This window comes from Lolium rigidum, chromosome 1 (genome assembly GCF_022539505.1).
Source record: "Lolium rigidum isolate FL_2022 chromosome 1, APGP_CSIRO_Lrig_0.1, whole genome shotgun sequence".
Classification (NCBI taxonomy): Eukaryota; Viridiplantae; Streptophyta; class Magnoliopsida; order Poales; family Poaceae; genus Lolium; species Lolium rigidum.
In genome coordinates, this window is record NC_061508.1 from 42892673 (window position 1) to 42908939 (window position 16267).

Genomic DNA, 16267 nt, shown 5'->3' on the forward strand with positions numbered 1-16267 from the left:
ACATCGACGAGGAGAACCAGTAGGCGCAGACGTTCTTAGGGTTTTTATTTTCCTTTCTTTTACTATGTAAATTATGTTTTCATGTTATAAAAAATGAAAAATCGAGAACAAATACGTCATGCTGCTGGAGCCACCCATACAAACGGTCGCGCGGTCAATTTCAACCATTTGGACCAACGCAAATGAACGCGCGCGAACATTTTCAGACGCTGAAATACGTCGTCCCCGTTGAAGATGCCCTTATCTCTTCTGGTTGTCTTTGCTTGAACGCACTGCCAAATCCCATCACTCATCACTGCCACCAACATGCAGAGTGCGGTCTAGCTAGAACGCATGCAAGCACCAGGATGGGCCTCTCGGGTTAGCATTTTTCGATACCTCTGCAGTCGGCGAACTGAAACCCGATTAGTGCCCTGTCTGTTCTCTGCGAAAGCTGACCCACAGAATTAGGATTAATCGGAGAACTCTAGCCCGACATTTAGCTCTCGGGAAATAATACCCGACAGTGTATTATTTGTGAAATTTGTTAAAACAGACTATTATTTCTCAAATTAAAGAAAAAAAATGTATTATTTAAAAAAAATTCGCAGTGTAGATGCTCTTAGGTTTCAAACTTGGAACTTGTGGCGCACTTGTGACGTTCTTCTAGCACCATGCATGGTTCCCGGTTTACTAGTCCGCACTAATGGCTAGGCGCACTTGGGTGACTGCCATCTCACTTATTTCAAATGAACCTTCAGATTATCAGAAACGCAAAATATCTCACTGGCTTAGGAATATCACCGCAAAAGCCAAGAAAAAGGCGAGGGGAGAAAAGAAAAGAATATGAAGCAATATTTTTGCAGGAATTTTTTTTCTTCTGTTTCGGCTTCCACCTTGATACTAGGACATATTACCTGCCACTTAGACACTTTACATCATTACTTTGTAACCCATGACTCTAAGATACAAGAAAAGATTTTAAAAAATACATGAAAATACAGCAACATAGGTAGTATAATCACTCAAACGCAAGACTGGTCGATCTTGCGTGTATGTATCAAGCCTAGTTGTAAAGGTGAGTCGGAAGCTTGGGCTCCACGACGGCCTCCAGCGGGAACTTGCGGGGCGTGGAAAGCCCAAAGATCTCCTCCATGCTCAGCTCCTCCTTCGTCACGCCGTCGGGAAGCCTCCACTCGAAGCCGTGCAGCAGGTTGGCTAGGCTCACCTGGATCACCTTCAGCCCCAGGCTATACCCAGGGCACATCCTGCGCCCCGACCCGAACGGCAGCAGCTCATAGTCCTGCCCCTTGACGTCAAGTCTGCTGCTGAGGAACCGCTCTGGCATGAACTCTTCCGGCGCATCCCACAGCTCCGGGTCGCGGCCGATGGACCACACGCTGACGAGCACGCGTGTGCCGGCAGGGATGTCATAGCCGCCGATGGAGGTGTCCTCGCGGGACAGCCGGGGCACCAGCATCGGCGCTACCGGGTGCAGCCGCATGGTTTCCTTGATGATGGCCTGGATGAAGGGGAGGTTCGGGATGTCCTTCTCAGTGACCCAGCGGCCTCGCCCCACCACGCGGTCCAGCTCCTCGGTCGCCATGGCGAACACCTCCGGCGTCTTCAGCAGCTCCGAGAGAGCCCACTCAACCGTCACCGCCGAGCTTTCCGTACCCCCAGCAACGAGATCCTGCAGGTGTCACGGTGGCGGTTAATACTGGAAACAGAAGAGAGCGTGGAAGAAGAAAGTGAATTCATTGTTAGGGAAGGAACGTGTTGAAATATTGGGCCCACCTTTCGTGGCCCAAATTAGATTTCAGTTTTTCCTATATATCTCAAAGCCCACATAGTGGCAGCCATGTGAGTTTGAGCCCAAGTTGGTGGCAGCTCACTAGGGAGTGGCAAGAGGTGGGAAGTTTAGTCCTACATGGAAAATTGGGAGGAAGTTAGACCACCTTATAAGGTGGGTTGTTCCACCACTAGTAAGTGAGTGAGAATAGGAGTGCTACACGCGCGCTCCTCCTCCTCCTCGCTCGTCTCGACTCGACTCGACACGTCACGACGCGCGCCGCGCTCGTGGTGAGTGGATTCAGCCTCGAGCCGAGACTTTCCTTACTTTTTGCAGCTCAGGAAAACGAACAGAGTCCTAGACGGACGCGCCGCAGTTAGTCGGTTCGGGTCGCTCCCGGATCGTGGGCTATCTGTAACCGACTCGAAACGTTCGTGCGACGTGGGCGTGGCCCACGTTGCCTAGGGTTTCCCGAGCCTATATAATCTCCTGCCCGGCTACCGCGAAACACATCCAATACACGAGTTAGGGTTTCCACCTCTCTCGCTTGCGCCGCCATCGTAGCCTACTCCATCCCGCGAGCCGACGTGCATCGGCGAACGGGAGAGCAGGTCTCCGGAACCGCTCGTCCTTGTGATCCCGTACGGGAGAGGGCGAACTAGGTTTTGGGAAGCGCTCGCGCGATCGCTCAAACTCTTCATCACGGGTCGCCTTCCGTCCAAGTCGGGCGGTGCTGCCTACCGTCGTCTTCAACGCCGTCTACTTCGACCCGTCGTCCCCGTCGTCAACAACGTTGTCATCAACAGCGTTACTGCTGCGACATCGTCTGCTACACCTCCATCGCCACCACCACCAGATCGGTACGTGCGACATATCTCGATCTGTTTAGCGATGGATGTTTTACTGTTTGCGCTGCTGCTACTCATGTTGATTAATGCATCTAGTATGCTTGAGTTTCACATGTTAGTAGTTGCTGCCATCATGTTTTATATTCTGGAATTAATCATGGAAATTGTGCCTAATTATCCATCAATCCAAAAACCTAAATTGTAGGCAATTTCCTGAGTTAACAATGGCTGGTTTTTCCGATGCACTGAGGCCGGATAAGTTTACCGGTGTGCACTTTAAGAGGTGGCAGTATAAGGCCATGCTCTGGCTTACTCATCTGAAAGTGTTCGAAGTTACCGATGGTTTACCCGAAGGAACTATATCTGACCAAGATCGGAACAAGTTCAAGGAAAACAATACTCTCTTCGTCGGATGCGTTCTAAGTATCCTTGCCGATCGTCCGTGTGATGTGTACATGCACTTAACGGATGGTAAAGAGCTTCGGGATGCACCGAATGCTAAGTTCGGTGCAAACGATGCGATCGATGAAACTGTACATCATGGAGAGCTTCCATGACATTGGGATGGTGAACAACCATTCTGTAGTCGAACAAGCTCATGAGATACAGTGCATTGCGAAAGAGCTTGAACTCCTCAAGTGTGCCTTACCTGACAAGTTTGTGGTTGGATGCATCATCGCTAAGTTGCCCCCTTCTTGGAGGAACTTTGCCACAACTCTCAAACACAAGAGACAGGAGATATCAGTTGAAAATCTGATAGCATCTCTTGATGTTGAGGAGAAAGCTCGGGCTAAGGATAATACCGAGAAAGGAGAGGGTCGATCTAGCGCCAACATGGTGCGGAAGAAACCCTACAGCAAGAACAAAGGGAATAACAAGCCCTCCTTCAATAAGCCTATGAAGACTACAACCTTCAAGAAGAAGAAGATGATAAACAAAGCGGATCCGAGCTGCTTTACCCGTGGAGAGGCTGGCCACTTTTCTAAGGACTGTCCGGAGAGGGCGGACCGCAAGAAAAAGGGGAGGCAAGTCAACACGGTGACCGCTAGCAATGCCGATGGGTACGGTAATCTCTTTCTCGTTCTTTCGGTATTTCAATCTCCATGTTGGTGGATTGATACGGGTGCTAATGTTCATGTGTGTGCCGACATATCCATGTTCACTTCTTACCGGGTCGCCCGGGATTCTTCCGTCTTGATGGGGAATGGGTCACATGCTTCCGTTCGTGGTGTTGGCACGGTAGATCCGAAGTTCACTTCGGGAAGATCGTGCAGGCGAGGAACGTGCAGCATGTCCCTACTATGAACAAGAATCTCGTTAGCGGCTCCCTTCTATGCGAGAGATGGGTTTAAGGTTGTTTTAGAGTCAAATAAAGTAGTTGTTTCCAAGTTTGGACAATTTATTGGTAAAGGCTATGAGTGCGGAGGCTTGTTCCGCTTTTCGCTTTACGATTTCAGCAATAAGTCCGTGAACCATATTTGTGGCAATGTTAGTGATGATACCGGTGTTTGGCATTCTCGTTTATGTCACATTAATTTTGGTTTAATGTCTCGGCTATCCGAGTTTAAGTTTAATTCCGAATTTCACCATTGCCAAAGGTTCTAAGTGCCATAGTTGTGTGCAATCAAAGCAACCTCGGAAGCCTCACAAGGCGGCCGAGGAGAGAAACTTGGCACCTCTAGAACTCATACATTCTGATCTATGCGAGATGAATGGTGTGTTGACAAAAGGTGGAAAGAGATATTTCATGACATTGATTGATGATGCGACTAGATTTTGCTATGTTTATTTGTTACGAACTAAAGATGAAGCTTTAGACTACTTTAAAATTTATAAGGCCGAAGTTGAAAATCAACTAGAGAGAAAGATCAAGCGTCTTAGGTCGGATCGTGGTGGCGAATATTTTCCTAAAATCTTTGATGAATTTCGTGAGGAACATGGCATTATTCATGAGAGGACGCCTCCCTATTCACCCCAATCAAACGGGGTTGCCGAGAGGAAAAAACCGCACGTCGACCGACTTGGTGAACTCCATGTTAGCCACTCGCTGGTTTATCTAAGGCATGGTGGGGGGAGGCTTTATTGACTTCATGTCATGTCCCGAATAGAGTTCCTAACAAGAATAAAGATAAAACCCCTTACGAGGAGTGGGCTGGGAGAAAACCATCACTTTCGTATTTGCGCACATGGGGATGTTTGGCGAAAGTCAATATTCCAATTACTAAGAAGCGCAAACTTGGACCAAAGACAAGTGGATTGTATCTTTCTAGGTTATGCTCCTCGGAGTGTAGGATATAGATTTTTAGTAGTTCAATCCGAGGTACTCGATATGCATGTTGATACTATTATGGAATCTCGTGATGCAACATTTTTTGAGAATATGTTTCCTATGAAAGATATGCATAGCATTGCTAGAATTTCTACCGAGATAATTCCCGAGTCTAGTACATCTAATGAGTATTTTGAACAATCACATGAGAATGTTCGTCGAGAAGGATGACAATGAAGTTCCTAAACGGAGCAAGAGACGAAGGATTGAAAAATCCTTTGGTGATGATTTCATTGTGTACCTTGTGGATGATACTCCCACGTCCATTGCAGAGGCATATGCATCTCCGGATGCGGATGATCGGAAAGAAGCTGTCCATAATGAGATGGACTCGATTCTTTCTAATGGAACTTGGGAGCTATCGTAACGACCCCATTGATGCAAACTCGTGGGCTGCAAATGGGTGTTCAAGAAGAAGCTAAGACCTGATGGTACTATTGAGAAGTACAAGGCGCGGCTTGTAGCTAAAGGCTACACACAGAGAGAAGGCGAAGATTACTTCGACACCTATTCACCTGTCGCTAGACTTACCACCATTCGAGTACTACTATCCATGGCTGCCTCCTATGGTCTTATCGTTCATCAAATGGACGTAAAGACAGCTTTCCTTAATGGAGAGTTGGAAGAGGAAATCTATATGGATCAGCCTGATGGGTTTGTAGTAAAAGGTGAAGAAAGAAAGGTGTGCAAGTTGCTGAAATCTTTATATGGCCTAAAACAAGCACCTAAGCAATGGCATGAGAAGTTTGACGGAACTTTAACTTCGTAGACTTTGTTGTCAATGAGGCCGACAAGTGCGTTTACTATCGCCATGGTGGGGGCGAAGGTGTTATACTATGTTTGTATGTGGATGATATTCTGATCTTTGGTACAAACATGAAAATAATACACGAGGTCAAGTCTTTCTTGTCAAAGTGCTTTGATATGAAAGATCTGGGAGAAGCTGATGTGATTCTGAACATCAAGCTGATTAAGAACGAGAGTGGGATTACTCTAACTCAATCCCATTATGTTGAGAAGATCTTGAGCCGGTTCGGCTATATTGATAGCAAGCCTTCTTCAACACCTTATGATTCCAGTGTGACACTACGCAAGAACCGGAGGATTGCCATAGATCAATTGAGATATTCTCAGATCGTTGGCTCACTCATGTACTTAGCAAGCGCGACTAGACCCGACATCTCTTTTGCTGTTAGCAAGTTGAGTAGGTTCATGTCAAACTCGGGTACTGATCATTGGCATGCACTTGATAGGGTCATGCGCTACCTATGTGGTACAATGAGTTATTGTTATCACCAGATTTTGGCTAAATCAGGAGGTGGGCCGCGATCAAGATGGGCTTGGAAGATTACGTATGGAGGATCTATGAAGCGGCCTTGCACGGAGAATTTGGGCTAGTTAGCCCGTGTATCTTAGTATAACAGATTGTGTATCGATTTAGAAGTTAGAGTTTATCTCGTGCACGGTTTAGTGCACGCCCACATTAGAAAGTCCCCTGGACTATAAATATGTACCTAGGGTTTATGGAATAAACAACAACTCACGTTCAACCCCAAAACAAACCAATCTCGGCGCATCGCCAACTCCTTCGTCTCGAGGGTTTCTATCGGGTAAGCGACATGCTGCCTAGATCGCATCTTGCGATCTAGGCAGCACAAGCTCCACGTTGTTCATGCGTTGCTCGTACCGAAGCGCTTTTGATGGCGAGCAACGTAGTTATCATTAGATGTGTTAGGGTTAGCATTGTTCTTCGTTTAAGCATGCTTACGTAGTGCAACCCTTGCATATCTAGCCGCCCTCACGCCTGTCTCAGGCGTGGGGGCGGCACCCCGCTTGATCATTATTTAGTAGATCTGATCCGTTACGATTGCTCCTTGTTCTACAAGGATTAGTTTAATATCCGCAATAGTTAGGCCTTACAAAGGGGGAGGATCCAGTGGCACGTGGGGTGGCGTTCGCAAGTCCTAAACGGGATGTTCCTAGGATCAACTTCATGTTGGTTTTTTGGCCTTGTTTAGGATCGGCTTACGAGCACCGTGCGTGGCCGCAAGGCCCAACCTGGAGTAGGATGATCCGATTATGCGGTGAAAACCCTAAATCGTCGTAGATCTCATTGGCTTCATCTTGATCAAGCAGGACCACCAAGTATTCGTGCACCCCGTACGGATCATGGGTGGATCGGCTCTTTGAGCCGATTCACAGGATAACCCGAGAGCCGATCGAGGCTCGTATTTAACGTTTACATGTATGCCCCGCAGAAACTAAGCGAGGCATCCTCATCACCTTCCCCGACCAGGTATAGGTCAGGTGGCACGCCCTTGCACTTCGCAACGCCGCGTGTGACCAGAAGAGCATTGCGGGCCGTCGCTCGGAGGGGTCTCAGCCAGCCGCAGCTCTAGGCTCTTCCCGGCTCTACGGTGTTGACAAGGCCGCTGCCCGCCGGTGGGTTTTGGCAGTCAACACATTCTGGCACGCCCGGTGGGACCATCGTCTACATCAACCACATCGCCATCTACATCTGAGATGGCGGACGGCACGCCAGTCACATGCGACGAGATCAAAGCCATCCTCGAAGCCGCACTCTTCGGCTCTTCCCACCGAACCCACTCCCATGGCGTCAGGGGGAGGGGTTCCACGCCCGAAGGCGCACTTGATGGGAGAGATCTCTCCACCCCGTCGGAGGAACGCACCGAGTCTCTCGAAGCATGGGGATCTGCCCAAGGAGCTCGAAGGAAACGTGACGGGATCAAGGCAACCCTTGGAACCGAACTCATCGGCTCCGCTGAGAAGACCCGGCCGCACGATATCAGGCTCGGTAGAAACCCACGTCCGGGTCCCGGTGTCGACACGGTGGATCTCAGCCACCCCATAGATCAGCCAAAGTTGTCCTTTGGTGTCAACATGGCAGGATCTGCAAGCCGCCATGACAAAGAGGAAACAGAAAGCAGCCACTCCCGTGGCAAGGATGAAGAGGGAGCCGATCCGCGCGACCAACCCCGAGGTGAGGACAGGCGGTACCTGGCAAGGGAGGGAATAAGAAGCATGCGGTATCAGCGCCCACGCTCCAAGCACCCTCTCAACAAATACGAGCAACACTACGATCGACGTCGGCACTACGACGCGGACGATGAAAGGAATTTCCGGTCTGATGCCGAGATCGGAAGGCACCGCCAACATGGCAGAAGCAACAACGGGTACGATCGTCGCGCCGGAGGGAGGCCAAGGGGGCAGGGTGGCATGGATAAGCACTGGGACTGCCCGTTCTTCAAACATTGCTGGGACTCAGGGATGAGCCGATTGCCAACAATCGAGGACTGCCCAGAATGCAAACAAAGGAAGAAGGGTGCCGCTAACGTGTCCGTGTTCAGCCGGCTAGGGCCTTTCCCGCATCGGAACAAGTGTGCTGAGTCCCCTCAGATGGAAGATCTCGAGGAGCTAGAGGACGGTGGTGAAGAATACAAATATCATCAGCCCGCGATGGTGCCCCGATGGGCTCGGCCGTTCCCGAAGCAAAGAGTCCAGCGTCCGCGTGGGTTGGAAGAAGCCGAAAGATTATACCTGCGCACGCTAAGGAAGGCACGGCCTGATCTGGCCGCCAAAATTCTGCGAACCCCGGACGAGGAAGGTCAGCCACAAAGAAAAGAGTGGCGCCCCGAACGGAGAAAAGCCGATGATGAAACATCGGCTGGCACAAATATGGTGTTTATCCTCCTTCGGAGTTCAGTGCTCCGGGATTAGATGAGACATCCGTGGCACAACTTGACTGCGGCCCACGGCCGGTTATCTTTGAGAAGCCACGAGACAGGAGCTACAGGCATCTGAAGGCCCTGTACTTACGAGGGTATATCGATGGGAGGCCTGTAAACAGGATGCTGGTGGACACCGGAGCGGCGGTTAACATCATGCCGTACTCTATGCTACGTCGGCCGGGACGCTCGAGTTCGGATCTGATCAAGACCAACGTAACGTTGAGCGACTTCAACGGCCAAGCGTCCGAGGCACAAGGAGTTCGAACGTGGATCCGACCGTAGGAAGAAAAACCATCCCTACGGCGTTCTTTATCGTTGATAGCACGAGCGAGTTATGCTGTTTTGCTAGGAAGAGATTGGATCCACGCCAAGCTGCTGCATTCCCTCCACGATGCACCAATGCATAATACAGTGGGATGGTGATGAGGTAGAGGTCGTCCAAGCCGACGACTCGGCTGAAGTTTCAACGGCCGGCATGAACGCATGGGAAGCGAGCGAGGCCAAGAACCCCTCTCGGGCATCAAATTGGACGACTCGCGAGCGCATCGATGTGACAAAGGGAAGGGTTAAGCTAGTTTTATCCACCGGCCTGACCATGTAGTTGAAGCCGAGGCGATGTGCAAGTTGGCGAGGCTGATCCTTGTGATCGGCCCCAAAGGTCTATGAAGGAGCATTACAAAACCTTCACCGAGCAAACAACGTGGAGGCCGATTCCGATATCGGCCGTGAATATCCTCACCCACCATTCTGCCTGGGTTCAACATGTTATCCAACAGAGCCGATACCATCAATTCTCTTGATAGAATCGGCTCGGGGGGGCACCCAGGTAGATAAAATACGAGGGTATGCAACGGAAGCATCTCATCTTCTGTTGAGGGGTATTGGAATATGGGGGCCGATACACAAGTCGGCCGAAAAAATTCGACAATTTTCAAGCATAGCCGATGCACAGACATCGACTTAAGAGCAGGGGGCTAGTTCCCTCCAAGGGATAGTGCGCCCAGAATCTGGAGGGCATCAGAAATGTAAAGACATTCTCACCGGGAGTTGCTTCAGCCTGCCAAAGATGATGAGCTGATCTGATCAGCAAGGCGCAAGGTTTGGACTGAAGAAGCTCGGGGAGAGGCGGCTCGCCCTGAAATTCCCTCACTTTAAAGAGCCGATTTTGTTGAATCGGCTGATACGGCGTTGCGAGTTGGAAACCGGATGATCGACGTGATCAGCTCGCTGCTATTCTCACCCGACTAAGGCCCGGGGGGCAGCTCACCTTGAAGGTTCTCTGCTCCGGGGAGCCGATTTCGTTGGAATCGGCTAAACTCTGCACCACAAGTTACCTGAAGAATGGTGTTTATGTTGCAAAATTATCATAGCCCGAAATTTCAACGGTGATGATCCATTCTTTATCCTCGCCTTGGCTGAGACTCGGGGGGCAGCTCGCCCTCGAGGTCTAACCAACTCTGACGGAATGGGCTCACTCTTCGTGACGGCTCGTTCAAGAGACAGTGATTGTAGAAGGAAACTGCCGGAGCTGAGCGAGCAGAGTTCGGAGAAGATAATTTAAAGGAGACCTGACATTATTTCAGGAGTTTGCCGCTAAGTTCAACATGCCATCTTGAGAGATCTGCGGATTTGCGCGATTAGGACTTGGTCTTGTTTGGCAAGGAGTTTGGGTCTGAGTGGATCTATCTCGAAATCTATCGTGAGAGACCGATGCGATGCCATCGGCTTGTTGGGCATTGTCCAGTTTGGCAATCGGCAGAATCAGAACAAAAGACAATCGGCTAAATTATCATAAAGGGAATCGGCAAAATCGAGTTGGGGAATTTCTTCATTGATAAGCCAGATTTCTTACATAGAAGAGCTGATTGCTCTCAAAAGGAAATACCAGGGGGATACATTGCCCCGTCCTGCTACTGCTAGCCCTATGCTAAGACCCTATCTAGGGGCCGCTGCTGCCCTCGTCGTCGTCGTCGCCGTCGTCGCCACCTGCCGGCGCTGCTCCCTGCCGGCTCGTCATCACTGCTCCAGCGGCCGCCGACAGGACCCTCGTCGTCTTCATCCTCTTCGTCAGCGTCGTCACTATCGACATCGCTGAAGTTCCCGGGCCAGAGGTGGCGGCGTTTGGCCGGCGGCTCGTCGGAGGGGCTGTCTTCATCCTCCTCCTCCTCTTCCTCCTTTACCTCCTCGGAGGTAGTGAAGTCCGCCCAGGAGAGGCGGTCGTCTTCGCTCTCCTCCACCACTTCCTCGTCAGCAAGGAAGCGGAGGTCGCTCTCCCCGTCGGTGTGGGATTTGTCATCCTCGGACCTGACGGAGGAGTCATGGTCCTCTTTGTCCCACTTCGTTGGGGCGAGGATGTCGTACGCCGCTTGCGTACCCCACGAGGGCGTCGACTCTCGGATGGGAGAGGATACGTGGGAAAGATCCGACGAAGAAGAAGAGGAAGAGGACATGGTTGCAGGGGAGGGTGTTTTGGAGTGCTACGGCGGAAGGGGTAAGGAGGAGAACTGTTCGATGCGGCTAAGTAACAGGAGGTGGGGGTTTTAATTTCCGAGCAGTTCTCGAGGACATGGTGCCAAAACTGTCAAATCGTGCAGAGAAGTTGGGAAGGCAAGTCGTCATGATGAGGCATGCTGCGACAGTTCCGCTCTGCCGTGACACGACCCCTCTGAGGAAAAAAGCGAGTGGTTTTGAAATTATCATTACCAAAACCAGGGGGGCATGTGTTATCACCAGATTTTGGCTAAATCAGGAGGTGGGCCGCGATCAAGATGGGCTTGGAAGATTACGTATGGAGGATCTATGAAGCGGCCTTGCACGGAGAATTTGGGCTAGTTAGCCCGTGTATCTTAGTATAACAGATTGTGTATCGATTTAGAAGTTAGAGTTTATCTCGTGCACGGTTTAGTGCACGCCCACATTAGAAAGTCCCCTGGACTATAAATATGTACCTAGGGTTTATGGAATAAACAACAACTCACGTTCAACCCCAAAACAAACCAATCTCGGCGCATCGCCAACTCCTTCGTCTCGAGGGTTTCTATCGGGTAGCGACATGCTGCCTAGATCACATCTTGCGATCTAGGCAGCACAAGCTCCACGTTGTTCATGCGTTGCTCGTACTCGAAGCGCTTTTGATGGCGAGCAACGTAGTTATCATTAGATGTGTTAGGGTTAGCATTGTTCTTCGTTTAAGCATGCTTACGTAGTGCAACCCTTGCATATCTAGCCGCCCTCACGCCTTGTCTCAGGCGTGGGGGCGGCACCCCGCTTGATCATTATTTAGTAGATCTGATCCGTTACGATTGCTCCTTGTTCTACAAGGATTAGTTTAATATCTGCAATAGTTAGGCCTTACAAAGGGGGGAGGATCCGGTGGCACGTGGGGTGGCGTTCGCAAGTCCTAAACGGGATGTTCCTAGGATCAACTTCATGTTGGTTTTTTGGCCTTGTTTAGGATCGGCTTACGAGCACCGTGCGTGGCCGCAAGGCCCAACTCGGAGTAGGATGATCCGATTATGCGGTGAAAACCCTAAATCGTCGTAGATCTCATTGGCTTCATCTTGATCAAGCGGGACCACCAAGTATTCGTGCACCCCGTACGGATCATGGGTGGATCGGCTCTTTGAGCCGATTCACGGGATAACCCGAGAGCCGATCGAGGCTCGTATTTAACGTTTACATGTATGCCCTGCAGGAAACTAAGCGAGGCATCCTCATCACCTTCCCGACCGGGTATAGGTCGGGTGGCACGCCCTTGCACTTCGCAACGCCGCGTGTGACCAGAAGAGCATTGCGGGCCGTCGCTCGGAGGGGTCTCAGCCAGCCGCAGCTCTAGGCTCTTCCCGGCTCTACGGTGTTGACAAGGCCGCTGCCCGCCGGTGGGTTTTGGCAGTCAACAGTTATGGGATTCACTATTCAGGACACCCAGCTGTGCTTGAAGGATATAGTGATTCAAATTGGATCTCAGATGTAGCTGATCTGTACGCCACAAGTGGGTATGTATTTACCTTTGGAGGTGGCGCGATGTCATGGAGATCTTGTAAGCAAACCATATTGACGAGGTCAACTATGGAAGCAGAACTTATCGCTTTAGACACAACCACTTGTTGAATCGGAATGGTTGCGTGAGCTCTTGATGGACTTGCCTGTGGTTGAAAAACCTGTTCCGGCAATCCTTCTAAATTGGGACAATCAAATCGTAATTGTCAAAGTGAACAATTCTAAAGATAACGTGAAGTCATCAAGACACGTCAAGAGACGTTTGAAGTCTGTCAAGAAATTGCGAAACTCCGGAGTAATAACTGTTACATATATTCAAACAGACAAAAACCTGGCAGATCCCTTTACAAAGGGACTATCACGTAATGTGATAGAAAGTGCATCGAGGGAGATGGGTTTGAGACCCGTTGATGTTACACCATAGTGGTAACCCAACCTTTGTGATCGGAGATCCCGTGAATTAGGACCCGGGAAGAACAAACTAGTGGTTTAATTGAGGAGAGTATTATGTAACCCTCTCTATGTGAAGATGCACAACTCTCGCTTGTCTGTAAGGCAGGTTGGCAACAAGCCTTAATGTGTTTATGTTGGCTATTTTAGCAAAGATGCTGTCCTACGAGCATTCTTGAAATAACACACCTATATGAGTCCGATTGTTAAACGTCGCAATCTATGAGATTTGGGTGATCTCTAGTAAACTCATGAAGAGACCATGAAGTATGACGCATATGCTTCACCCGCGGGGTAGGCTACTGCGGCAGCCATGTACTCGGTCATGACTTTGAGTGAAACCCTGTTCACGCAAAACTTGCAATTCAAGGCTTAGTCCATTGTTCAAGTGTGAGTGGATGTAGCTTAAGGTTCTAGGCGGAAGTTCAACTTAACAGTCTCCGCTGAAACACTGGTATATAAACAAGCAGCGAGTATTGGTAAATCTCTAAATAGGATTTGAGATCTGGTGGGGGATTGTTGAAATATTGGGCCCACCTTTCGTGGCCCAAATTAGATTTCAGTTTTTCCTATATATCTCAAAGCCCACATAGTGGCAGCCATGTGAGTTTGAGCCCAAGTTGGTGGCAGCTCACTAGGGAGTGGCAAGAGGTGGGAAGTTTAGTCCCACATGGAAAGTTGGGAGGAAGTTAGACCACCTTATAAGGTGGGTTGTTCCACCACTAGTAAGTGAGTGAGAATAGGAGTGCTACACGCGCGCTCCTCCTCCTCCTCGCTCGCTCGTCTCGACTCGACACGACACGTCACGACGCGCGCCGCGCTCGTGGTGAGTGGATTGAGCCTCGAGCCGAGACTTTCCTTACTTTTTGCGGCTCGAGAAAACGAACGTAGTCCTAGACGGACGCGTCGCAGCTTAGTCGGTTCGGGTCGCTCCCGGATCGTGGGCTATCTCGTAACCGACTCGAAACGTTCGTGCGACGTGGGCGTGGCCCACGTTGCCTAGGGTTTCCCGAGCCTATATAATCTCCCCGCCCGGCTACCGCGAAACACATCCAATACACGAGTTAGGGTTTCCACCTCTCTCGCTTGCGCCGCCATCGTATCCTACTCCATCCCGCGAGCCGACGTGCATCGGCGAACGGGAGAGCAGGTCTCCGGAACCGCTCGTCCTTGCGATCCCGTACGGGAGAGGGCGACTAGGGTTTTTGGGAAGCGCTCCGCGCGACCGCTCAAGCTCTTCATCACGGGTCGCCTTCCGTCCAAGTCGGGCGGTGCTGCCTACCGTCGTCTTCAACGCCGTCTACTTCGACCCGTCGTCCCCGTCGTCAACAACGTTGTCATCAACAGCGTTACTCGTCTGCGACATCGTCTCGCTACACCTCCATCGCCACCACCACCAGATCGGTACGTGCGACATATTTCGATCTGTTTAGCGATGGATGTTTTACCGTTTGCGCTGCTGCTACTCATGTTGATTAATGCATCTAGTATGTTTGAGTTTCACATGTTAGTAGTTGCTGCCATCATGTTTTATATTCTGGAATTAATCATGGAAATTGTGCCTAATTATCCATCAGAACGCACTCACCTGAGTGAAAGCCTTGACGCCCTCCCTGTTGAGCTTGACCTCGAGACTGGGATCGCTGGCGAACTCCAGCAGCACGTCGACCATGTCCTTGGCCACGAAGCACTCCCCGTCGCGGCGGCGGCGTTCACTGTGCTCTTCCACCACGTGTTCAAGGAACCGGTCAAACATCTTGCTCAGCTTCTTCATCCTCTTGATGTACCCCTGCAGGTCCATCCAGTCGAGCCAGGGGATGGAGTCGCCGATGTTCAGCACGCCGTTGAGCAGGAACAGCTCGTCGATCATCCACTTGAACTCGTCGGGCGTGGTGATCACCGACCCGGCCTCGTCCCTCACCTCCTTCTCCAGGTACTTCTTGCCCATCACCATGCGCGTGATCACATTCAGGCTCACCGTGGACAGGTAGTCCTTGAGCACCAGGGCACGACCGGCGCCGGCGTCGCTGGCGCCGCGACGGAGGTCGCGGAGGAGGGCGAGCACCTCCTCGCTGCGGATGTACTCGTACGACTCGAGACGCTTGGCGCTGAAGAGCTCGGTGAGGCACATCTTGCGGGCCTGGCGCCAGTATGCGCCGTAGGGGGACCACGTGATGTCGCTGTAGTTGTAGGTGGTGTACTTGCCGGCGGCGGTCTTGGGCCGGTCGGTGAACACCACGTCGTGGGTCTTGAGGAAGAACTTAGCCATCTCGACGGAGGAACCGACGACGACGGGGAAGGAGCCGAACTGGAGCTGGGTGAGCGGGCCGTACTGCTTGGAGAGCGCGTGGATGGAGCGGTGCGGGAGCGTGCCGATGAGATTGAGGTTGCCGATGATCGGCCATGGCTTGGGGCCCGGCGGGAGGTTGCACTTGCGGCGGCTGCGGAGGACTATGTTACACGGTACGGGGATACGGATACGGGGATACGGATACGGCGATACGGGAAAACGGCATTTTGAAAAAGTAGACTTACGGGGATACGTCGAGTATATACATAAATGCATTAATAAATCAGCTCCAATAATAAATATTATAGATGATAAGAAAATGGATGTTACTGCGACAGTGATCTGAAGAAGTAGCTGCCTTTTCAAATCCCAGCTTTTTGTATGCAGTCATCAGGTTCCTTGCAATCAGAAACACCATACAACAACATTAGATATATTTCTTCAGTTCTTCCAATGCGGCAACTGCCAGGTGACGGCGGCTGATGGGAGGGTTCGAGGCAGAGACTAGGTCTTATATGGTCCACTTCGGGTAAGCCTTGAGATGGGCTATCGATTGAATGGTTACAGGCCCATACGTATCCCCTACGTGTCCCAGACGTATCCTGGATTTTTTTCTTTATTTTAATTCAATAAAATGAGATACTTTGGGATACGCGTATCCCATGCGTTTTTCTGAGTATCCCCGTCCTGGTGCAGTCTTCTGCACCGATACGTCACATGTGTGCCGTATCCCTGCAACGTAGGCGGAGGACGGCCTTGAGGAAGAGCACCGTTGCGAGCACGACGCCCAGGAAGGACGCCCACTGAGGAAGCTCCATCCGGATCGAGGTG

At 50.8% G+C, this 16267-nt stretch overlaps 1 protein-coding gene across 1 annotated transcript; it reads right to left on the reverse strand.

The window, feature by feature from the left end:
• Positions 1 to 950: 950 nt before the first annotated feature.
• Positions 951 to 16267, reverse strand: LOC124671844 (trimethyltridecatetraene synthase-like). The gene is made up of 3 exons (XM_047208168.1): positions 16176 to 16267; positions 14735 to 15597; positions 951 to 1672 (listed from the first exon to the last, which is right to left on the reverse strand). The coding sequence occupies exons 1-3, from the start codon at positions 16252 to 16254 to the stop codon at positions 1046 to 1048; spliced, it is 1569 nt and encodes a 522-aa protein (XP_047064124.1). The 5' UTR covers positions 16255 to 16267; the 3' UTR covers positions 951 to 1045.

Bases quoted from the DNA above. Each gene is read 5' to 3' on its own strand.
- LOC124671844 (XM_047208168.1), bottom strand. From the start codon at position 16,254: ATGGAGCTTCCTCAGTGGGCGTCCTTCCTGGGCGTCGTGCTCGCAACG. The intron at 15,598-16,175 runs GTTGCAGGGATA...CGTGTAACATAG, and splicing joins CAAGGCCGTCCTCCGCCTAC to TCCTCCGCAGCCGCCGCAAG. The intron at 1,673-14,734 runs GTGAGTGCGTTC...TGACACCTGCAG, and splicing joins GCGTCAAGGCTTTCACTCAG to GATCTCGTTGCTGGGGGTAC.